The 24,043-nt window shown below is 37.3% G+C and overlaps 2 protein-coding genes across 3 annotated transcripts; one reads left to right on the top strand and one right to left on the bottom strand.

The window, feature by feature from the left end:
• Positions 1-16: 16 nt before the first annotated feature.
• On the top strand, positions 17-17,378 carry cdcp1b (CUB domain containing protein 1b). 2 transcript variants are annotated; one of them, XM_015050012.1, is made up of 14 exons: positions 17-231; positions 4,721-4,939; positions 5,708-6,049; positions 7,401-7,613; positions 8,302-8,646; positions 9,032-9,247; positions 9,913-9,972; positions 10,094-10,453; positions 11,945-12,310; positions 12,386-12,580; positions 13,510-13,866; positions 15,221-15,580; positions 15,658-15,739; positions 16,266-17,378. In XM_015050012.1, the coding sequence occupies exons 1-14, from the start codon at positions 168-170 to the stop codon at positions 16,744-16,746; spliced, it is 3,660 nt and encodes a 1,219-aa protein (XP_014905498.1). In that variant the 5' UTR covers positions 17-167; the 3' UTR covers positions 16,747-17,378. The 2 variants fall into 2 exon arrangements, with proteins under 2 accessions (XP_014905498.1, XP_014905499.1); XM_015050013.1 differs by lacking the exon at positions 9,913-9,972 and having other exon boundaries at positions 18-231.
• Positions 17,379-18,521: 1,143 nt separating this feature from the next.
• Positions 18,522-23,380, bottom strand: LOC106958229 (tetranectin-like). Its single transcript, XM_015050018.1, has 3 exons — positions 23,140-23,380; positions 22,703-22,801; positions 18,522-20,623 (listed from the first exon to the last, which is right to left on the bottom strand). Exons 1-3 carry the CDS (start codon positions 23,270-23,272, stop codon positions 20,220-20,222), a joined length of 636 nt encoding a protein of 211 aa, XP_014905504.1. The 5' UTR covers positions 23,273-23,380; the 3' UTR covers positions 18,522-20,219.
• Positions 23,381-24,043: the final 663 nt, after the last annotated feature.

Here is a 24,043-nt window from a genome sequence, read left to right as displayed (position 1 = left end):
CTGCGCAAGAAACCTGGAGCAGGAAGTAGCTGTCAGCGCCTTCGCTGCGGGTTGGAAAGTGACCGTAAAATAATGCATTTGCTCGTCTGAAAAGCGAGTCTGGATTTGTTTCTTTTTAAATATTTTTTATTATTATTTTTAATCGGGAGGATTTCCATAGCGTGAATATGGGTTTTTGTGGAGCATGCGCTCTCCTGGCGCTGTTATTTGTGTCATCTGTGGACTCATCAGGTGAGGGAAAAACGCATCTGGCAGCTGGAAATATTAACTTGTTACAGACTTGTGTTCGTGTTTAACGTCATATGTTAATGTTTAAGAGGGTTAAAATGTGTAAAATATAAAATATGCGCTGAGAAACGCCCTTATTGTTTAAGACTTTCATGACGCTGAAGTTCGTGTTTGATTCACAGCATGGTATGTGACTAAAGGGCTATTCCAACTCATTTAATAATGTTTGACAGGCTTTAATAAAATACTGTAAACAGATTATTTTATCTTTATCACACATATTTCGGGATGCAGTCTGATATTTAGTATAATTGTCTTCATTCCTGAATTGGACCTTTATTCAGCTTCTGAAGAGCAAATTTAGACGTTGAAGACCCCAGTTAGATGAATTACGATTAAAAACTAAAAAGTATAATAGTAAAACTTTAATTTTGGCCTGAAATCATTTAATATTAGGTCTGGCTTTAAAAACTAAATCAGACACAATCTTTACATAATTATTTTTACACAACTGACAAAGTATAGATTGTAACTTTTAAAGTTTGAATTTTAAAAGGATTTTTCTGCTCTGACTCTACGTTAGTCAGACTTGAAAAAAATAAACCACCGTTCATGTCAAATCTAGACAAAATCATCCCACATTAATGACAGATCATATAAAATCCAGTTTGTGATTTTTAATACCTTTCATCATGTCTTAAAATATCAGCAAATGTAGACGGTTGAAGCCTTTCATGATCCACCTAGACTGAACATTAAACCACTTTAATGGCCCAAATTTTTCTACATTAATGGCAGACTACAGATAATATAGATAAGCATTTGTAGAAGTGTTATTCCATTAATTTTTATGAAATCAAACTGTTTTATATCCTGTGTGAATAATGTAAAGCTATTTTTGTGAAGATGTCATGTAAGGTGATTTCAGACTAAGGAAAGTCTAAAGAAATCAGCTTTTTTAGTTTTTTTATAAACTAAATCAAGCTTTCACAACTCAGAAAACGAATTTATAGAGAATGCATTGACTAGTGGATCAAATGTTTACTAAATTTGTTAAAAGCAGCAGAACTGCCCTTTATTCAGGTACAAATCGGACGCCAACTTCACCATTTTGATTAGTTTCACCTTTTTTGGGTCACTTACACTTGAGATGAGCTCAGCTTGAATCACCCGGTACTTTATGGCTGGAATAGCAAAGAACATTAATGCCTCTTCAGTTATGATGGGAATATCGCATCAGTGTGATCTGAGCTGCTCAGCTCTTATATTTAGCTCTCTGTTTTCAAAAGCTTTGAGGCGTTAATGGAGCCTCCTTCCTGGAGGCATGACTTCATTCATTAATGATTGACCAACAATCTGCTGCTGAAGTATGATTCTGGTGGGTGTTTTATTACACACAGTGTTTGGATTTAAACTCTGTTGTCTTTCTACAAACTGCACTTAGCTCTGTCGAGGAGCTTTATGATTATTTCTACGATTTACAGATAAGAATGATCAAATGTTTTTCATTGTTTACTGCTGAAAGGTCCTGACTCCTGCATTGCTAATAAAAAGCTGTTTATCCTGTTCAGATCAGAACTGCAAAAAGACAAAAGCTTGCAAAGTAGTTTTGGTTTAGTTTCTAGGGCAAATATCTTGAAATAAAGCAAAACTAACTTTCAGGTAACTTTTCAACACAATATAGGAGCTTATTCTAAGTCAATAACTCCTTAATATTGATAAAATTATAAGTTTTACTGCCAGATTGTTTAACTTATAACATGGGAAAAATGTCATAAGTGGAATAATCCACCAGTGAAACTAGTTATTTTTAATCAATATAAAGGAATTAGTGACTTAAAACAAGCTCACGTATTTAGCTGAAAAATCACTTGTAAGTTTGTTTAACATAGTAAGATAAAAACTTTACAAAAATACTTGTTTTTCCAGTGAAGTGATACATCTAATCTGTTTTTGTGATGGACAAAATTTCCAATGAAACTGTAAACTGTCTGGAATGAAAGTTTGCATGGAAACTCTCACTTCCATTGGAGGTAAAGCCTCGTTTGGATCCTCCTCTAAAACCACTGCAGCATTTCTGTAAAGCACAACTCCAACCTGCTTTTAGTTTTAGCTACAAAACTTCAAGTTTTAGCTACAAAACTTCAAGTTTTAGCTACAAAACTAACGTTTTACAGATAAACCTCTATCGCAGTCCTGGTGCCACATTTCTGATTCAAGTCAAAAAGATGAAAAAGATGATGCTGACCGTCAAGCTGGTTGAGAAAATCTAGAGAAATGCCTCTAGGATGTGGAAGAACAAGCGATGGCTGTGCAGCCGACAGGTTTTTGTGTGTGATGCAATGCAGTCATGTCAACACAAAGCCGATTGAAGAGGAATGTTACTTAGTTCCTATCGAATATAGGCCACAAAGTAAGGGCCAGATGGATGCTTAGCAATCTGCTTGGTGCAAAACTGTAGGTGCAGGTTTCCTAATAGAGCTTGAAATTAATGATTTTGTTTACTATGACTCATGATTTACTCTAATTAAGTCACTCTGGTTTATCGTTTCCGTCAGTTGGATAGGTGTGCCTGGCAACAGTGTTTGCTCATGTGTCACCAGCAAGCTCTCTCTTAGCCAGCTTCACCAGTCATTTCCTGGATGACTATCAATCAGTTTCTCATGTAGCTGAGTCTGAGTCTGTGTCAGCTCCTTCTTAGTCAGTTGCTTTAAGCCTCAGGAAATGGTTTTTAACTAATAAACGGTGGTTTGCCCCCTCTGAGTTAGTGGTTGGTATTTGCATTGAGGGGAGGTGATTAAGTATGTTGTTTATGAGCGATGGTAAAAGGGTGCAGGAGATGAATAAATGGTCTGCAGTGAAGTCGGTGCTGAATAGGCCTGTCACAACAACACATTTTTCTGAGAATTGTCCCATAAGTTATTGTGATAAACGATAACATTGTTGTTTTGAGACCATTTCTGTGTAACATAATGGTAATGGCATAATAATGCAAGAACTCATTCTCAAATGTCAACAAACTAGAAATTTAATGAAGATTTAACACTGAAACTGGAAGACATTTTAAACAATATCCAAAATAAACAAACAAAACAACAGAAACAACAAATAAAATGAGTTATTAAGTCTATGTAAACAAAATTGCTCTTTAAAAAAGCCATTGTTAAACAAGCTGACCAAAAGTTCTGGAGCTCAGTGTGGTTGCTAGGTAACGAGGTTGGGCTCGGCTGAGGTTGCTAGGAAACGGCTCAGTGCCCACGGAAAGTTACCGAACAGTATGTTTTTTTTTTTTTAAATGCCTCATTTTACAAACACCAAAAAACATTAACTTATTCCCCAAAGAGCTCTGTTTTTTTTTTTTTTTTTTTGCTTTTTTAGAACACAAATGGAAGTACAAAAAAGTGACAGGTTCGCTTTAATACAACAAAATCCTTAAAAATTAATTCTTTAAAAGAAAGGGGGGATAGCACCAGACTGAAGAGTTTGTCCTCCAATTTTGGTAGAAAAAAATTGTGAAAATGGAAATTATTGAGCTTGTTTATTTATTGCTTATTGCGACAGGCAATTTTTTTTTAAACTGACATACAAAAGCTTTGGTCTATAACGGTATGTAAAGCTGCAGAATGGTTTAAACACGAAGATCAAGCAATGTCCAAACATAAAACAGCATAAAATTTAAGAATCTGGTCATCACTTCATATGAAAAATAATTACTGCTGTTATCTGTGTTATTGTTACTAATTAAAGCTGCAGTATGTAACCTTTATAAAAAAATGTTAAGATTGTCACCATGTTGAGACGGTATACTATGAGACAGATAATCTGTGAAAAGATAAATCTCCTCCCTGAGCTGCTATTGCTATTGTTTCACAAAATGCACCGACCAAAAACAACCAATCAGAGCCAGGAGGAGGAGGGTCTTAGCGCTGTCAATCAGCTTTGTGTACCTTGACTTTCTGTACTATTTTCTTTTTAAATATTGTATCCTTGAGCCACTAAATCCACTCTTGCCATTATAATAATTGTCTATAATTTTGAAACATTGAGTTTCACAATATCAAGCCGAAGCCAAGGTTGATGTGAGTTTATCTTTCTGACTCAGAGATCCACACAGGAAAGTCGGTCGAGCGTAATCACCGTCTCTAAAAACGAATGTCTATATGCATGATTGTGAATGGAAAAGAAAATGAATAAAACATGAAGTAAACTTATCTAAAGTTAATGGTTATGGTTTAAAATGTTTACTATTTGGGTTGTAACCAGACATATTGCGAAATACAAACAACTAATTGATTCTCCCCGCCTAACTCTGCCAAACAGGAAATGCTTGTTCAGTCGGTTTCTAATCGCTCTGCCATGAACTGCAGCGTTTGACATGCTTTCTGATGCTTGTGGAGCGTTTTGGTTTTTATCGTCTCTTTTAGCATCATGTTTTCAGATTTTGTGGGTGTTTATACATGTTTTCAATCAGTTTCTGTAATGTTTCCCTCAGAGCCCTTTCAAACCACGGTGAAGCCAAATAAAGGGTCAGAGGTCACCGTTTCCAGCCAGCTGCCTGATTGCACCGTCTGCACCGTCAGTGGCGTTAATGACGCCCAGAGTTTCTGCCAACCGTCTCTTAAACTAGAGCCTGAAAAGGAGGTGAAGCTGCTGTTTAAATGCCCCCAACCCATCGAACAGTCGTACAATGTGACAATCAGCAGCTTAATTGGTAAGTTTAATCCCAATTTATTTGTTCTGTTGGTTTTGTCCTTTTTAATACTTTTCTTTAAGAAGAGCTTTATGCAGAAATAGATGTGTGCAAGTATTTTGATTATCGCTGGACTCTGGCTCATGCAAATTTAAAAAAAAATACAAGAGTAAATGTTGTGAAATTTCAGCTAAGAGGAAGAGGAGATTATAATGTTATCGCTGCTTATTTAAAAGTGAGAAACAATTGCAAAAAGCATATCAGGAATGTTTTTATCTTGGGATAAATTCCACTTTTTTGCAGGATTTTTCTATTGAAATAATCAACTAATTTAGTGACTGATTAATCATTAACTGAAGTTTACAGACTTTCAAAATGACCATTTGCAGAAAAAACAACATTCAGAGCAGTAATTAAATCAAAACTGTACAAACAAGTTGTACATTTTGCATTTAAGATAAAAACACATTTATTTCTAAATACATTTTAGTCAAAACTCCTCAAGTGGCAAAGATTTAGTTTCACATGATTCAGATTTATCAAAGGAATGCTACGGTATTAAATCTTTTTATATTTCTTAAAAAAGAATTCAATTATTTGCATCTTTTAATGCATTTCTAATATTGTATTAAAATTCTTAAAAGAAAAATCTGCAGAATGCGCTACTTTTTAATTTGATTATCAGAACAATCCACTACTAAAATAATTGTTGCTATTCTAGCACCACAATTTAACGAGTTTACGAGTTTAACTATCGTGGCTTTCGCCTTTTTCTAAACCACTTTGCAGAATGCACAAAAGATGCTTGCAGTCCAGCGACGGTAGAAGTCCAGTCGTCCCTCCTGTCGAAGTTCTCCAGAACCTTCACCTGGAAGCTAAAGGCGCCTGAAAAGACCCTCGTGAGTCTGAAGGTCCTCAGGACTGGACTGACCAAGGCTCCACACCCTTGCAGTGATGGACGGCAGTATTCAGCGGTCACATCTGAAACCAGCAAAGAGGTTCTGACTCGGTACTGTGAGGGTGGCAGCGAGACCCAACTGGACCTGTCCGATCAGGGCGTGGTGACCCTGGAGGCCAAACCAAACACACAGGTGGAGTCGGTCCTGTTTCAAGCCTTGGCTGCACCAATGAGTAAGAACTGATCCAGCTCTTTATACAGATATTTCAGCGACATGTTGATTCAATAACTGATCTTAGGGCAAAATAGTTTTGCGATACAGTAAAGTCCCATTGCCTTATGGACCTATGGATCCCTTGCAGCGTGATGTCACATGCGTAAGATCCCGCCCCCGACTCCCATCTCCAAAATCAGCTGGCCGACGACCACTACCATTATAGCTGTTAAATTATCAATATAACGTTCAAAATCTTAAATGTACACTTGATATTTAAATGAAAAAGGGACTCGGTGCCTAGCTGTTAGTTGTCAACACTAGGACAACTAAATAAAAAGGTCAGAAAAAAAATAACGGGGGAGAGGGAAGTAGGTCAGTCATGCTAGCTTGACTATGACAACCGCAACATGTAGATGTGCTGTGGAATTCTGAGTGTTTTGGTTCAGTTAGAAATAAAAGGAAATTTAATTTGGGTGTTTAAATTAGCTAATCAACCACCACAATGTTAGATTAGCTAATAGCAGCGGTAGCTAATTTATCACAGCGATCACTTATTAATAAATTAATCATACCTACGTCTCCAGATTTCATTTAACAGAGTTATTCCACTGCAGCAGAGCCGCTACGGATGGCATGTTGCCAGAATTACCAGTTTGTTTTGAGAATACACATTGAGAACAATATGGTAGACCTATCCGCCATACAAATTGAGATTTTTCAGTGTCTGACTTTAAATAGTTTTGCGCTGAACATAATTAGGCTACAGGAAAATGTTATCACTGTACTCGATGATTAGCATGTGGCTAACTTTGGGAAAACTTGTTTTGCTGGTGATTATTGTTGCTCAATACTTAGCCGTCAGCATTCATCGGATTTATTTTTATTACATTAAATAATTTAAACAGAGACAGTTTGATAGAAAAACTGAATAATTCACATAATCAAGATTACAACCACTTAGATTTAAAGGTCAGAGGGTCACCCAACCCACTGCAGTGCAAAAGCACAAAATCTGTTTTTTGTCCAGTTTCTAGTGCAAATATCTTAGCAAACTTGAAAGACAAAGCAGTTAATTTATCTGCCAAGTATTTTTTAAAATCAATGTTAAAGTATTATTTACTTAAAATAAGCTTCTCTATCTTGCTGAAAAGCTGCTTTTAAGTTATTGTGTCTTATTTCATGTGTACTAAGATATTTGCACAAGAAACTAGACCAGTAATGCTTGGTAAGATTTTCTGTTTTTACAGTGTAGGCTTAATGAAACAGTAGAATACGGTCTAATGCATCCAGAGCCTTTTTTATGCAGAGCTTACAAAGTGATTAGCATTGATTAACTGCTTTTTATTTGTCTTGAATCTCTTTACAAGAGCGAGTAATGACCGTCACTATTGGTCCTGCTTCCACTGTGGTTCTGACCCGGGATCCTGGGAAGGAAGAGTGTGACGTGTGCGTCACCAGCGGCGGCAGTCCAGACTGCCACGCCACAGAAAAGACTCTAAAAGGTGCAGAAAAACTCCCTCTGGAGTTCAGGTGCCTGAAACCCGAAGACGTGTTCACCGTGAAGATGATAACAAACATAGGTAAGAATTTACTCTATCTAGGTCACAGGTGTCAAACTCGAGGCCCGTGGGCCAAATCCAGTCCGCCTTAGCTGTTTATGTGGCCCTCTAGATTCTAGACTAAACACTGAGTGTGCTTAAATATAATGTAATCAATCAAATCAATGCCATTATTATCTGTTTAGTACCAAATTATATCAATCAGTCCCTCCAGTTTCTTGAGAGTGATCGTGGAAATTTATGCAAAATCAACAAATTCCCACACTTTTTTGCGCTAATAATTGGGAGTTTATTACAGATTTTTCTTAAAAATTGTCAAAAACTTCCTTACTTGTACTAAACAGCTGCCTCAGCCTTGATTTATGTCAGATTATAGTCCATGAATAAAAACAGGAATAAAAAGTCAAATTTACCATCATAAATGAGCGAAAATATTTCCAAATTAGTTTTTTATTGCAAAAAAAATCACAAAAACAATCGCAAAATTCTGGAAGGACTGAAAAGATGTTCAATATTATTTAATTTTAAGAATTTATTAATATTTTAACAGGTTTTATCAATACATTCTGGCACAACCGGCCCTTTAAGAGCATTTAGGATCTTAATTTGGCCCAAAACGAAAATGAGTTTGACTCTCTGCTCTGGATCTTTTTGAAGCCGATTGTGGCTCAGCTGGGTTGATCGGTTTTTCTTTTCTGTTTTCTCTCAGGATGCACTCAGACGTCCTGCTCTCCGGCTTCGGCCGAAATGGATCCGGATCTCTTCAAGGGCTTCAGAAGAACCCTGACGTGGGACGTTGCTGTTCCAGACAGAACTGTTTTAACTTTAGAGTTTCCTGGACTGAAGGAAAAATCTGCATCAGAGAACTGTGAGGGCGGCATTCAGTACACGGTCAGTACCATGAGGATCGACGGACAGATGAGAACCAGCAGTTACTGCAAAGACGGGACGGCGTCTCAGCTGGAGCTGTTTGGAAAGACGACTGTGACGGTGGACGTTCCCAAAGAAGGAGAACTGGACCGGACCGTGTTCAGTTCAACGGCAGTGCCGAGCCGTGAGACAATAGTTTAACATTTAATGAAGGAACCTACGACGGAGTACTAGAACCACACTGTGAAAATAATAAAATAACTAGATTACAGTCAAAATAATGAGAATAAAGTTAATACAAGATTAAAGTTGTAATACTCTGAGAAAAGTCATAGTATGACTTTATTCTCAAGATATTTAGACTTTATTCTTGTATTATTTCAACATTATTCTCATACTATTGTAATTATATTCTCATATTTTGATTTTATTCTCAAATTATTTTGACTTTATCCTTGTAACATTTTCCTAGTCTGTCCTTAATCTCCGTTGTAGAAACCAGTTATTTTGAAAAAAATCAACATTTTCCATTCTACGTGCTTTAAAAACATGCTTTCTCTGTTATTCAGGTGGAAGATCCATGTATGTGACCTCTGACCCCAACACAAACCTCATCATCACGAAGGTGGACAAAGAGGCAGACTGTCAGATCTGCGTGACGGAGGCGTCCAAACAGACTTGCAAACCTCAAATGTACAGACTGAAAAATCTTCGCAACGCTTCGGTGGATTTTACGTGTCCTCAGCCGCAGAAAGTCTTCACGGTGGAAATAAACAAAGATATTGGTATGAAATTAAAAATATCTCTGAATACAGTAGCCACATATGAAGCGTTTTAACTGGCTGAGAGCCTGAACTTTGGGTTTTTCTCAAGCAGCAGACGTCGTAGTTAACCATGTAATCACATTTTTGTTTATATTTTAAGTTAAATGGAGACGCTCCTGTGTGAGCTGCTGATTATTAAATATAGTTTCCAGGACTTTAAGATAATTGCAACCTGGTAAAACTCCTAACATCTCCATTCTCATATAAAATAATCCAGTTTATTTACTTCAGCTGTTAAACTTTATTTACGCTGCACGCTGGGGGACATGGGGAAGAATTATTGTTTTGCGTTCCCTCGCAATAAGCAAATATACCCTGATCTATTTTGTATACAGTCACAAATGTCCATTTAAAATTTCAAATATATACATTTAAAGAGCCTCAGTGAAAACGTGTTATTTTCTTAACTCTTTGGCGCAAAAACTGGATTTATTTACTGCATGTTTATGTCTGATTGTGTAGAGATGGATCTGCACATGAAAACATCATTCAGACAAAAAGACACAATAAAAACAGTCAGATATGATTTTATTACCCGTTAAAATAACTCAGAAATAGTCCAAATAGTTTGGATGTTTTTTTGTTTCTTTCCTTCTTACGGGAGGTTTTTGTTTGTATCTTGGAAGGGATGACAGAGATGGCAAGAGATGGCAACACGTTGCGAGGGAAAGCTAACGTTTTGCGAGGTGACGCATAAGAAACATTTCTCCCCATGTCCTCTAGGGGGCGCCATCCTTGTTCAAGCCTGTTCTGAAAAAATAAAACGACAGAATAAATCCATACTTTGTTTCTCTGCTTTGTCGTCAGACTGCACACAGACTTCCTGCTCAGGCAAACCCGTCCAGGCCGACAACGGGTTTTTTCCCAACTACAACCGGACCTTCACCTGGGACATAAAGGTTGGCACCACTCAGACTTTCCACCTGGACTTTCCAGGACCTGGATTGCAACAGATTCCCAACGGTGGGACGTGTCCAGATGGCCACACCTACTCCGTCATCCTCTACCTCCACCGCGCTGCCCCAGCAACCATCGGCACTTTCTGCAAAGGCGGCCCGGTGACCTCAGTACTGGGTCAGTACAAGGGCCGTGTGATGCTGACGGTGCCATCGGACGTGAACCTGGACCCTCCGGACTTCCAACTTAAAGTTGGACCTTACTCAGAAGGTATGTGGCTTGTTTAATACTGCAGAAGAGCACAGATGTGTTCCATACAAACAAATGTTGTCTGAAGGCGTTTTACCAAATAAAATCCAATTTATTTGCATAAAAGTGGATTTTTGCTGTTGCCTTTGGTGCTGGATGTGATGAATTGGGTCGGGTTGTTCGGGATGCTTCTGAGCTTCCTGGGCTGAGAATCATAAATTAAGGCTTTCCAATATTGGTAAGAAGGTGAATATATTATGTAAATCTAATCATTACACTGCAAAAAAAGTATTTTGGTCTAGTTTCTAATTTCTGGAATAAGACAAAACTAAATTACAAGAAACTTTAGCGCAACATATAGGAGGTTGTTTTAAGTCATGTGTCAAACTCAAGGCCCGGGGGCCAAATCTGGCCTGCCATAGCTTCTTTATGTGGCCCTCCAGACTCCAAATTACATCAATACGTCCCTCTGGTTTTTCACAAATTAGCAAAATTCACACAAAATCAACAGATTTTTTTCTGATTTTACTGAAATTTTTTCTCAAAATTATCCAAAAGCATTGAGTTTAAGTGACTGCTGCCTCAGCCTTACTGGTTATAGTCTGTGATTGATAAGGCAAATAATAAAAACTCACATTTAACATCATACATTAGTGTGAATATTGTAAAAATTCCTTACTAATATTTTTAAAATCTGTGATTTTAATTGCAGAAAAAACACAAAACAATCAGAAAACCCTGGATGAACTGATCAGAGTGAAAAGATGTTCAATATGATTTAATTTTAAGAAACACTTATTGAATGTTAAACAGATATGTATTGATAATTTAACAGTTTAATGGGTTTTATCAACACATTCTGGTACAACTGGCCCTGTAAGAACAATTAGATGTTTGATTTTGCCCAAAATGAAAACGAGTTTGATGCTCCTGATTTAAATCAACAATTCCTTATTATTGATGATCAACACTTTCCCCTATCAACTAGTTCTAGTACTTTTTCATCAATATCAAGTAATTAACTATCTTACTGAAAAGTTACATGTCAGTTGATTAGAAACTAGACGAAGAATGCTTTGTAAGATTAGTTTTTGCAGTGCAGCAGACGGTACAAGTTTTCTATCATCGTCATGTGACGTTTATAAATCCTGTCTTAATACCTTTAAATTAGGAATAAACCAATTTACTGGCCAGCCCATTTATCAGCAACACTTTCCTTCATTTGGGGGATTGCTGATGGTTGCATGTGAAGCTGATCTCATCCACCTCAGTAAAGGTCTACAAATCAAAAACTGTCCTCTCTGAGCGTTTACAGTTAACAATAGTCACTCCATTGTTACCAAATTCAGCAACTTTCTTGCTGTATTTAGCAACATTTCAGACAGAAAAATTGGTATCGGCCTAAATCTGAATCGGCTTTTTAAATATCGGCGGTCGGTCAGCGGACTGCAGTTGGTTCACCTTTTCTTTAAAAGGTTCCCAACTCGACTCTTCATGTGTGTGTTTCTCCAGTGACGGCCATAGTGAGAGTCAAGCTGCCCCGCGGCGTGTCAGACACCGAGTTCATCACGCCCAACTATCCCAAAGATTTCCCAGATGACGAGCAGATCCTGTGGGACTTCAGCGTTCCCGAAATGCACAACTACTCAGTTCAGTTCAGCGAGCACTCGGCCCCAGAGTGTCTGGAAGAAGGCGCCGCGGTGGAGGTGGAGTACCAGAAAGAGGGCAAGAACCCGACCAGAACGTCCCTGACGGGTCCGCAGCCTCAGCACCAGCAGGGCGGGTTTAATTTGACGGTGAAGAACTGCAAAACAAACCTAACGCTGCCGGGACTCAGCCTGCGCTACAGCGTCTCTGTGATGAGGAGCGGCCATCCAGGTGAGATCTGGGAACAGTCTGACTTGGACCATCATGTTTGGTCGAGTCTAAACTCCGTCTTTTGTTTTCTCCTAGTTCTCTGTACGCTGGATTTAACCAAACAGGAAGTGTCTGTGCAGATTGAGAAGGTGGGCTCTGACCCTCTCTGTGAGATAAGAAAGGACTCTAAAGAGGAAAAGACGATAAAGGTGGCAAAAGGAGAAACGGCCAAACTCTCCTTCCTCGACTGTCCGAACGAGGACCTTCGTCTGACTGCAACCGAACTTATTGGTAAAAAACCCCAATAATTTTCTAAAGTTTACAAAGAGCTTTTTGCTTTTGGTCACTAGTGAAAGTTAAAGATATAAATAAAATAAATATTTTTTTATAAAGTACCAGTTCCTCTAGCAGGTCATTTAATTTATAACAAGCTTATTTCTCTGTTTAAGAAGGAAATGATGAAGTTTATTTATATAGCACATTTACAACAGACTCAACTGACCAAAGTGCTTCACAAAACAAACAGCATAAATGATAAAATAGAAAATAAAATGTACTAAATATTATAAGAACAATTATAAAATTGGCAAAATATACCCAACGCTAATAATAAGATTAAGAAACAAAACAATACTTAATTTTAACAGCAGCAATTTTCTTCCATCCTTCATCTGTTCTCTTTAACTGGTGTTGAAGGAAAAAGGAAATTATGACATTGTTTTTATTAAAACTGTATAAATAAATGTAGATTTAAGGATGAGAATGTGAATTTAAGCGTCATTAATCTGGTCGGTGAATATGAGGAAATCAGAAGATTTTATATTTTCTACCTGTTTTTATTCAAATTGTGTAAAATTTTATGCAATGGGTGTGATTGTGTTATTTTCTTGCCTAGTTTTTGTAATATTTTTTTCCTGTGTTAGAAGTGGAACTTCTACTTTTTCATCAATATTAAAGAATTATTGACTTAAAACAAACTCGTATAACTTCATAAAAAGTTACTTTTAAGTTAAATTTGTCTTATAAAGATCTTTGCAGTAGAAACTAGACCAGAAGTACTTGATAAGATTTTGTGTTTTTGCAGTGTAATACTTAAAATTAACAGAAATAAATGCTTTAAGTAGATAATTCTGTGTGAAGTGAATTAAATGAGACTTTACTGCGTAAGAAAGGGATAGTAAGTTATTCTCTTGAACAGATTTTCTCCCTTCTCCTTGCAGCCTGTCCAAATGCATCGCTGTGCGCTCCGACCCTCCTCTTTGTTCCCACGTTGGATCCCTGCCTGCCGATGCCCCTCCACAGCTTTTCGTGGTTCTTCACCATCCCACATGAAGCCACCCTGGACCTGGTGTCTCCCACCGGGAGCCTCCGGCAGTCCCTGCCCGGGCAGGAGTGCGATCCGTCGTCTGTGGTGGGCGTCGGCGAGAAGGACGGCTCTTTTATCGGAAACTTCTGCTCCAATGGCGAGATCCAGAAACTCCAAATTCACTCCAACATCTCCATCACAGCTACGCCGCAAGACGTCAAGAGGTCTAAGGAGCCTCTGCTCGATGTCAGCGTCAGTCCGGAGATCAAAGGTGAAATAATTTATGCTCTACAGCTGCTAGGAATGATATGTCTGTAAATATATTGATCCTGCCTTGGAAACATCTTTACAGGAGATGCACATTAATTTTTCTCCTGCTGAAAAGGTGTGAAAACATTTAATTTATTTGTTTTATGGTAGCTCACACTGAGGAAAATCCAGCTTTCCATTATTTCAGTGGAGGAAATAAACTACAGTGGCATATTAAGACAGGAAAAAAAGGAGTAATAAATTTTTCAAATTTTGAGATTAATCTCAGGAAAAATGTGGAAATTTCTGAGCTTGAAAGTGAAACATATGCTAGAAAAAAGTTTGACATTTTAGATTAATCTCTTGAAAGAATTTGGAAATGTTTGAGTTTGGAAAGTGGAAAATTTTAAAAGTCAGAAATTGATAAAAGTCAAATTTTCAGCTTTCCAAATTTGAAAAAGTCCTAGTTTTTTTTTTCTTGGAAATTTATCGACTTATGAACATCAGGAAATTTACAAAAGTCAAGTTTTCGGCTTTCCAACCTCCAATTATTTTTTAATTTTCAAAAATTTAACATTATAAAAGTCAAATTTGACTTTTTAAAAGATGAATGTTCAGCTTTCCAAACTCAGAAAAGTTTTTTCTTTATAAAGTTGTTCCTTGCAAATTTTTGACTTTGGAGCTCAGAAATTTCCTTGTTTTTTTTTTCTGAGATTAATTTCAAAATTTGTGAGCTTTCTGGTGGAAATGTTCTGTTTTGATTTTATTTTACTTTATTTCCTTTCTTCTGTCCATAATGGTCCTAGTACATCGTCATAATAAACCTACCTTAACGGGGATTTTTAAAATACAAAATAAGTGGGAAGTCAATTATTGGAAAAAATGTCAAGTGCTCATTTTTACACTAACACATGATCTGTCTTTACAACTTGCATGAATCAGTTGAAGCTACAGGAATGTAGATTGTTTTGAGTCACAATCATTTGGTGTTTTTCAACACCTGAACAAAACAAGTTAAAACTTGTTCGCTGGCTGCTTCTCATGTTCTGGCTGAATCAAAAAGGGGTGGAAGATGTGATTTTAAGAAGCATTAATTCATAAGCAAAACACCCATAATTTAGTTCCAGTTCTTCTTATGTTCACATCTAAGAAATAAAATATAAAATGGTAATTTTATCTTTAAATTTTGGTTTTGATTTATTTTACTTCTTAGCATTTTGAATCTTATTAGTAATGGAATAAAGGTATTTGTAATTTAGGAAAATATATCTGTAGGACGTAGTTTTTATTTTCTCATTCCCTCCAGCCTCCACACGGGGGCAGTATTGTTTGCTTTTAGAGAAGCTCATTCTGCGTTATTTCCATTTCTTCTTCAGAAACCATCATCTACAGGATCAGCCCTAATTTGACTTCTCCCACCATACTGGTCACCCCAAACTGGCCTACTGGAATGAAGCCCCATTCCTCTGTCTCCTGGATCGTGGACCTTCCCTGGATGCACCATGCGCACATCAAGTTTGCCATCAGTGGACTCGAATGCGAAAACAGCCACACCAGGATCAATGTGAAGCACCAGGAAGGAGGGAGCGATCTCCTGGACATCAACGAGAGCGAAAAGATGAGGACAGAAAACACGACGGCCCGTCAGAGCTTCTACCTGAACGTGACCAACTGCCAGCCAGAGGGGCGCGACCAGTTTAATGTCAAAGCCACGATTGTTCTTGAGAGAAAGACCAGTAAGGAATCACTGTGGTGATTGATTCAAGACAGTTAAAAAACACAGATTCAGTATGTTTTTGTTTCTTCTCCACAGATCTGTTACCCATCCTTCTTGGTTTAGTCGGGGCTGTTCTGCTTCTGCTCCTGATACTGGTTGTTGTATGTGTAGTTCTAAGGTAAGCAGCATGTTTTTGTCCGGTAAGACATTTTTATTAGTGTTTGAAGGGGAAGTAAAATGCTAAAACATTGGTTTTGGCTTTTGATCAATAACTTCAACTCTTCTGTTTGTTTACACCTGGTGTCAATATACACGTAAATACAGTGAGTGCAAATTAGAGCATCAACAGCATTCTTGTTGGTTGTGCAGGAGACTCTACTTCTGCTTTTCAAAGATGAATGGTTGCATAATTGTGCAGTCATTTTAAACTGAGTGTAAGCATTGAGTTGGGATTTTGTGGCCAGCAGCAGCTTATTTGGATTTAAAGTGACAGGACGATCTAAAGCAGCTTGATCTGAAAGGAGGTTGAACTAAGCAGAACTGAACAGACTAAAATCTCACTATCTAAGAATGATTTAATGCAAAAAATGTAGTTAAAATGTTTTGGATGGTCCACAGAGATGTCCTAACCTTGTTCAGGGAAGCATAATAGATAATCTTTAATGATGTTAGTGTTTCATGTTTCTCTTCATCTTTTCCTGCAGGAAAAAGAAATCAAAAATGAACAGTCAATCCTCCATCTACATGGGGAAGGGAAACATCTTCCGTCCAAATGATGGGCACTTCGTCAAAACCCGGGCCGACAACGACTCCCACGTCTACGACTACATAGACGACTCCATGGTCTACGGCCACCTCCTCACCGACAACGAGAGTATCCCAAACGGGATGCAGGTGGACTCCTACCAGACCTTCACGGGTCCCACTGACAATACACTGCCGGTTATCAAGGAACCCGACCCAGAGCCGAAGGGGCAGTACCAGTCCTTCCTGAGCCCCTCTGACACTTTCCTGCCGCCCCGTCCGCGCACTCCCATCGGGCGGCAGGACAGCCTGGGCTTCCAGGACCGCCGGATGATGGATAACGAACTCTACACGTTCAAAAGCACGGGAGACATGAACACAATCCGTCTGTCCGGTGCCGATATGGAGCCGCAGCTGCCAATAATGGACGAGAGCTTGTAGCGTGAAAGGACTCCATGTTAATGACCTTTGACCTATCTGAAGGGCTCTAAGGATTGAAGAGCCTTGTTTCTGCGGGAATAGTTTTGGGAATCGGACCCGCTCTTTCTAGGAGTTGAGCTTAAGAGTGTTAAAGCTCCGGACTTGGAAGCTAAAAACTAAAATCTGTGACTTCTTGGACTGGTTTTTATGCTTATTTTGAAGAGAAACAACAAAAATAATTTCAGAAACTTTGTAAAATATTTTTCTACACTTATTTCAGTTTTGCCTTTGACTACTTCTTTTTTTTTTTTAAAAGTGTGAATTTTAAAAAATAAGGGAGACAAACTAATGTACCACTACTGATCTACAGGGAGAAAATGTGACAAATCTAAAATTAAAATTAAAATTACAGAATTCTTAGGAAGAATTTCTGTTTATGTATTTTGCAGGTACATCTCCCTGTACTTTTTGTTGTCCCTTTTGAGGCACAATTTCTAATTTTAATAAAACCACCTCTTTTTTTATTTTTTTAAGTCTGTTTTTCATTTCAGATTATGAAAACCACTCAATTTAATGTTTTCTTTTTTTTTTTCTTGTAAAATTAGGGATTTTTGAGCTTTAGTGCCAATAAATTTATCAAATACTGAAACGCCTCAACCTGTCACCATTGTTTTTTTAAATAAAATACAGAAAGTACCGTGTTTTCAACACTAGAGGGCGCAATGTCAATGAATAGTCTATTTTCGATCTTTTTTCATATAAAAAGCGCATTAAGCGAAACAAAACAGATAAGTCAGTCAGCGGTAGCCATAATGTGACAAATGTTTTGACAGAGCGCCGTATTCAACACAAAATTGCTTTGTAGTCAGTAAGTACAACCATAATTAATGTATAATTAATCCACTAGAAGGAGCTTTTTCACACTCTTTTGTTTCTTGATCAAATTAAAGGCTTTTAAGTGTGCCTTGTACTCCGGAAAATACGGTATATTGTTGAATATTATGCTTCAGAAATGTTAGATGGATTTTCCTCATGATAATTTATTGCCAGAGATTCAGTTTTTAGGTGTGCAATGTTACCAACATCCTACAGATTATTTTAAATTATTTTCTTTATGTGAATTTAATGACATACTAACCCGAAAAAGTACCGTTTAGCCAAAACTGCATTTCATATTCTCAGCCACCATATTGGATTTAAGTTCAATCCTGTCAAAGGAGTTTTACGTGAAAGGGTTTTTCCAAAAAAATTTTCTGACTTGAAACGTGTAAATAAAAAAAAAGAAGAAACCATTTAGCGTTTACTTTTAGAAGCACAATGTCATTAGCATAGCTAGCTAGCAGTAGCACAAACAAGTACAGAATAAAAACAGTGGGTATCCTGTCTCTGCTCACGTCACATACATATATTTTATCAATTGAACATATGATAAATGTTTCTTATTGCTGCTTTAACTGAATTGAAAGAACTTGCAGTTTATAAACTCATGATGTGTTGATTGTTTCATCAAATAAACTAAATCAGGGGACAAACTCAGCATATTATGCTGAGGGTTTCTGTCACTGACTGAAGCAGTGACTTTTGGAAATTAGACCTTTTCATTCTGCAGTGAATTCAGCCACAGAAGTTTGGAGTCATGGAAAAATATAAGGAAGAACAGGCGCCACGGAAAACTACTGGAAAAAAACAACTGAAGAAGCCAGATTTTTATGTCTGAACCTGCAGCCTTTCTTTACACGTCAGCTTTTCAGCTGCCCGTTTATTTCCACCTAAGTGATCTTACATCAACAAGTGCAGAAACTGATATTCAAAGTTTATTGAAAGAATAAATCACACAAGATATTACAGAAGAATACAGGACTGGTACATAAAAGGTCAATTTGCTTTAAAACAAAGTCTTACTCAGTTTTTGTGTCTTTTCATTTAAATACAGTTTAGACCAGCGGTTCTCAGACTACTGATTCAGTATTTAAAAGAGGAAAAAATGTGATGCTTAACCAATATTTTATGTCCAGAAAAGATGCCAGCACCTTTTCTGGACATACTCTGTTCAGTGAGTATTAAATAAGCCATTTTAACTGCATTCAGTTGTTTTTCTTTTTTAATAGAATGGACTGTATTCCTCCTGGTTTTACTGCAACCACAAGGAACGCTGCAAATGACATACCAGCACATCACTTTTGTCAAAGATAAAACCCACTGTGACCTCCACATGTCATTTTGGTCAGGATGCAGCTGAAAATCACTGGTTTAAACTCGTCTTTAGGATAGCAGGTAGCAGGGAGAGTGCAAAAACAAAGCAGCTAAAACAAAGTGCAGAGTTCATGTTGAGATAAACAGGATCAAACCAGAGGTGGCAAAAATACTCAGCCTCTACGCAAGTAGAAGTACAGATACTTTTATAAAAGAAAACTCTAGTAAAAGTAAGAACTTTTAGTCATACAAAATGCATAACTTTTAAGAGTTCACGACATGCTCTGTGTTGGCATAAAGATTAAAAAAATACTGATACGGTCTAGTTTTTGTTCAAACTAAATCTCTATCGGGGTGATTTAATTGCACAAAGCAGCGAATTCGTCACTAATCGTTCTTTGAGTCAACAACATGGGAGGATTTTTTAAATGAGGCAACAGACGGAGAATGTTTTGCATCTCCGAATGTTTGTGTACGATGTTACTCAGGTTAAAGCTGCAGTGTACAAATTTTATACCTAAAGGCCAAAAACTGTCAAACTGAAAGCAACTGGGGGCCACAAAATGTAGATTTTTAAACAATTTTTCTAAAAAATTGGAGAAAATCCAACATAATAGCTTATTAAAATAAACAAGTCTGACTTCAGTAGAAAAGCAAGCGGGAATTGTCGATCTAAAATGTAAAATCTAGCAAGTTTGATAAAACAACAAAAAATACAGGCAATATCTTAACTACTGATGGTTTTTCTGGTATCTTTGAATTTTTTGAGTGTATTTTTAGCAACAAGAACAGACTATATGTGGCCCATTCTTCTAAAACGTTTCCTTTTTTATTGGCGTTTACTTCAATTTTCTAAAAGCAACATCTGTTGCTGAGTAAAAGTTGCTGAATGTTTGTGGTTCTGCTTGCTATGAAATTTAATTAAATGAGTATTTGAGTTGTACCTTGCATATTTAGAAGACTTTCTCTGTATCTTTTTTGAAAGGCAGTGAATATTTCACTCTAACTTTAACTCTAACTAAAGGCCACATGAAATCACGGCGAGGTGAAAGCCTCCATCCATGTTGTTTTCCTCGTGTTCTGCTTCTGCTTTGAAATACCAACACTATAACACTTTTTGTGTGAGCGGTGGATTTTTTTCGTCATTATTTTTTCATCATATGTGAAAATATAAGGAGTGGAAAGTACAGATATTTCTCTTAAAATGTGGGGAGTATAAGAAAGATAAATACTCAAGTATCTGAAAATCTACTTAAGTACAGTAACTGAGTACTTTTACTTTCTTTCTTTGCACCTCTGGCTCAAACTATGTTGAACTCGCAGACTGAGGGCTTTTCTTCGCGGCAGTTTTCATCGAGCCACTTCCCGCCGGTCAACGACATGGCGCCGCAGTTCTGCGACTTGCCGCCATCCGGCTGAGGAGACCTGAAGTTGGACGCGTCCCAGTTTTTGTACGTGATGCTGGAGCCGGTTTGGTCCATCCACTGGCCCTCGATGGTCATGTCGTTGACGCCGAGCCAGACCTGCCCGTCCGGGCCGACGCTCTGACGGATGTAGTCCCGGAGCCGGTCGTTCTCCTCGCTGGAGGACGGAGTAGCCAGGACGCCGCCCAGGGAGTTGCAGTCCTCACTGGCGGTGTGGTAGCGCTTCTTCAGAGGGTCGGCCAAGAAACATTTCTTATGGATCTTCTCACCTCTTAAACAAACTGTGACGGGAGATAAAATCACATTTAGGTAACCAGCTTTGCTTTTATCGTTGTCTTTTGCCAGCAAACACAGTGAAAAACTTCACTGATATTGAATACACAAACACGAATTAGATGTTTAACATATACAAACAAAATAAAGCTCATATACAAAGTAAAATACATTAATATACCATGTGAGCCTTAATTCTGCCCAAACATTTAGGACACATACTGTCCGTATGATCTGCTTTAAATCCAAACTAACTTATTTTCTGGTTGTTGTCGGTAGGTACGGAAAGCGAGAGCGGACATTTTCCACAGACACTTTTTCCCCAAATTTCTGGTTTTCTCAATTTAACGATTTATTTTCCCATTTTCTGCATACACTTTTCCCCACTGGTTTTCTCAAGATAAGTTAATTTTCAGATTGTTTTCTTGAGATGACAGCTTACTTTACCAATGGTTTTCTATAGATAATGACTTAATCTCCAGGATTCTCAAAATAATCTAATTTCCTGATGGTTTTCATGAGTTAACGAGTTAATTTCCTGCTTTCCGCAGACACTTTTTTCCCAATGGTTTTCTCAAGATAAGTTAATTTCCAGATTGGTTTCTTGAGATGACAGCTTACTTTCCTCATGGTTTTGTCGAGGGAACGAGTTAAATCTTGAGAAATCAGACTTTATTTTCTCTATATAATGAGACGGTTGGTGTGTTTTAAACCTGATTTCATCCTTCAATTCAAGCCACATCAAGTTCATTTGTTTTGCACATTTCAGCAATAATTGCTTTACATCATAGAAACACAAAAAACTGAAAAATTAATTTGTTGTGCTCTGTGTATTATCACGTCTCGGTGCAATACACAACTCCACCAACAGATGTCAGTATACAACAAAAGAAACTATATTCTCAATACTTACAAGGAAAATTACATTAAATATGAACATGCTCATTTTTTCTGTGACAGCTACAGTCTAGACTTAAAAGTGAAATTTTAAAAGGAGCAGAATAAATAAAGGACCTTTTCACTAATTGTGGGAAAATGGCACAGAGAGCAAGAAATTATCATTTGAATGCAAAGAGTAAGAATCATAACTTCTCAGTGTGATTAGATCACAGATGTGGAAGGGCAATAACTCAGTCATGGTTTTATAAATAAAAATGTAACAATGTCCCAACCTCCTCCTAGTGGGCTGAAAAGGTCATCCCACCTGAGTGACGGGTCAAGGCTTTACAGTTAGTAACAAACCTCAGAAAGTGAGGATAGAATAAAATTTTGAATATTTTGTGTCTGTAATGTTGTTCAAACTTAGACACTTAGACTTAGACGTCCTTTGTGTTCAGAGCAACAGATGACACATGTGTGGACCAGATGTTGAAGTTTTCAGGCTGTTTCTTATATTTAGGATATTTTTAGACTGTTGGCTGCAGGCTGGTTACACTCTGCATGCTCTGAATGACAATCGACCTCAGACAAAGGTCATGGTACAAAGTATGAATCTTCATAATCAATTTATGGTTAAACCTTAAAACAAGTTTTAAAGGGTAAAAAAAGTTGTTCTAAGTATTACTTCAGATTTTCTAGTTGGTTTTTATTAACAATGTTTAAACAGTACTTTATTGTGAGAACGTTCAAATCTCTGCGGTGTGAAACAAACTTTTTCCTCCATTAAAAGTGAGTAAAAACAGAAACATAAAAATGATTTACTAACATGTTAAAAGATGTTTAGCTGGTAATTGTGTAGCAAAACAGTTGAAGAACTTTTTTATGGATTCAGGATCCAAACTCTAAACATAGCATTAGAATAAGGTTTTCTACTGGGAAATATTATTATTAATAATATGAATTTTGGATCAGTAGAAAGGATTTGCACAGTTACTTTTACTTTAAAACTACTATTTGCCAAACATGGTACTTTCTAAGGACTTTTTGTTCAATTTGAATGGTAATGGGAAACAACACAGTGCAAGATTAAAATATTTGTACATGTGAAATTTAAGTAAATACGATGATAAAATCTGTGTGAGGTAATAAAATCAGAAGCTTCTAGATTGGAAACACATTTCTGATCATCTGCTCTAGTTTGAGATCACCTGATTGCAGAGCTTGTTTTTCCTTCAGCAGGTTCAGATCCTGAATGATTTCATCAATCCGTTTCTGCAGCTCCACCACAGCAGCATCCTGCAATGTACCTGATTTAAAACAAAATCTGAGTAAACAATCTGCACAACAAAAATGATACAACAGTACACTGCAAAAATATACAACCTTATAATTATGAAAAAATACTAATTTCATTGGCAGATTATTTCATTTATAACATGGGGAAATGGTCTTGTTATAAGTAAATTTATCTGCACTTTTTATTTAATATTAAGGAATTATTAACTTAAAACAAGCCTCTACATCTTGCTGATAATTTACTTTTAAGTTAGTTTTGTCTTTGCACGAGTAGAAATTAAACTATAAATACTTGGTAAGATTTGTTGCTTTTGCAGTGTTCATCATGCAGGTGAGGTTATCCATCTACCTTTCTTCACCGGCTTCTTCCTGGTTGCAGTCTGCTGCAGTGAGCAGTGGATGAGCAGCAAGACGCCCAGCAGAACAGAAACTCCTCTGAACTCCATCCTGGACCCTGTTGAATGTGACTCCGACGTGGACATTCACACATTTATCCGTCTCCCTCACCCCCTCCCATTTGTCCCTCCTTACAAAGGAAAAGTACTGGAAGAGTCGTTTGTGGGGAACGGCAGTCCAACCTCAGGAGCCTGGAGGAATGGCGTGCCGAGGCGTCCCATCTGGCTGCAGCCTCCTTACGTGGAGCCAGCGTCCCGAGCAGAGCCAGGCCCGTGAGGCAGGTGCAGACAGGGCGGGACGGTGAGGGCCAACCATTACATAACCCTTCAGAGGCTTTCATTAAGCGGGATGGAGAAGAAATAACCATATTCTTCCACTGAATAGACCAGTAGTGTCCAAACTTTGAGTTGAGAAAACCCGAGGGCCACATTTTTAAAAATTAAAACGGGAAGGTTTCTATTTCTGAAGACATTTGTTGTTTTTAAGTCTTCAATATTATACTAAATAGACAATATTTTTTAATAAACATATAAAGGGTATTATAAATAAAATCTACTATTAAAGCAAAGTAGTCTAATTTTTGTAGAAAAGGAAACTAAATCATTGTTGATCCAAAATATAAACAGAATCTTGCACAGTTGCTGTATTGCTGTATTAAATGAAAGGTACATATTTTCCAAAACTTTTCAGGAGTTTATTATCCTCGTTTTTTTCTTTTGGCAACAAAGGTTGGGCAGCGCTTGTTTATTTCAACAAAGTGTAAAAAAAAAAAAAAAAAAAAAAAAAAAAAAAAAAAAAAAAAGAGGAATCGTTTCAACCAAAAAAAAAAAAATAAAAATTTTTAAACCCGTAAAAAC

Source organism: Poecilia latipinna, unplaced genomic scaffold (genome assembly GCF_001443285.1).
Source record: "Poecilia latipinna isolate Pla-1442-1.1 unplaced genomic scaffold, P_latipinna-1.0 Scaffold970, whole genome shotgun sequence".
Taxonomy (NCBI): domain Eukaryota; kingdom Metazoa; phylum Chordata; class Actinopteri; order Cyprinodontiformes; family Poeciliidae; genus Poecilia; species Poecilia latipinna.
The sequence above is the reverse complement of the archived record's forward strand: the minus strand, read 5'-3'. Positions and strand labels throughout refer to the sequence as shown.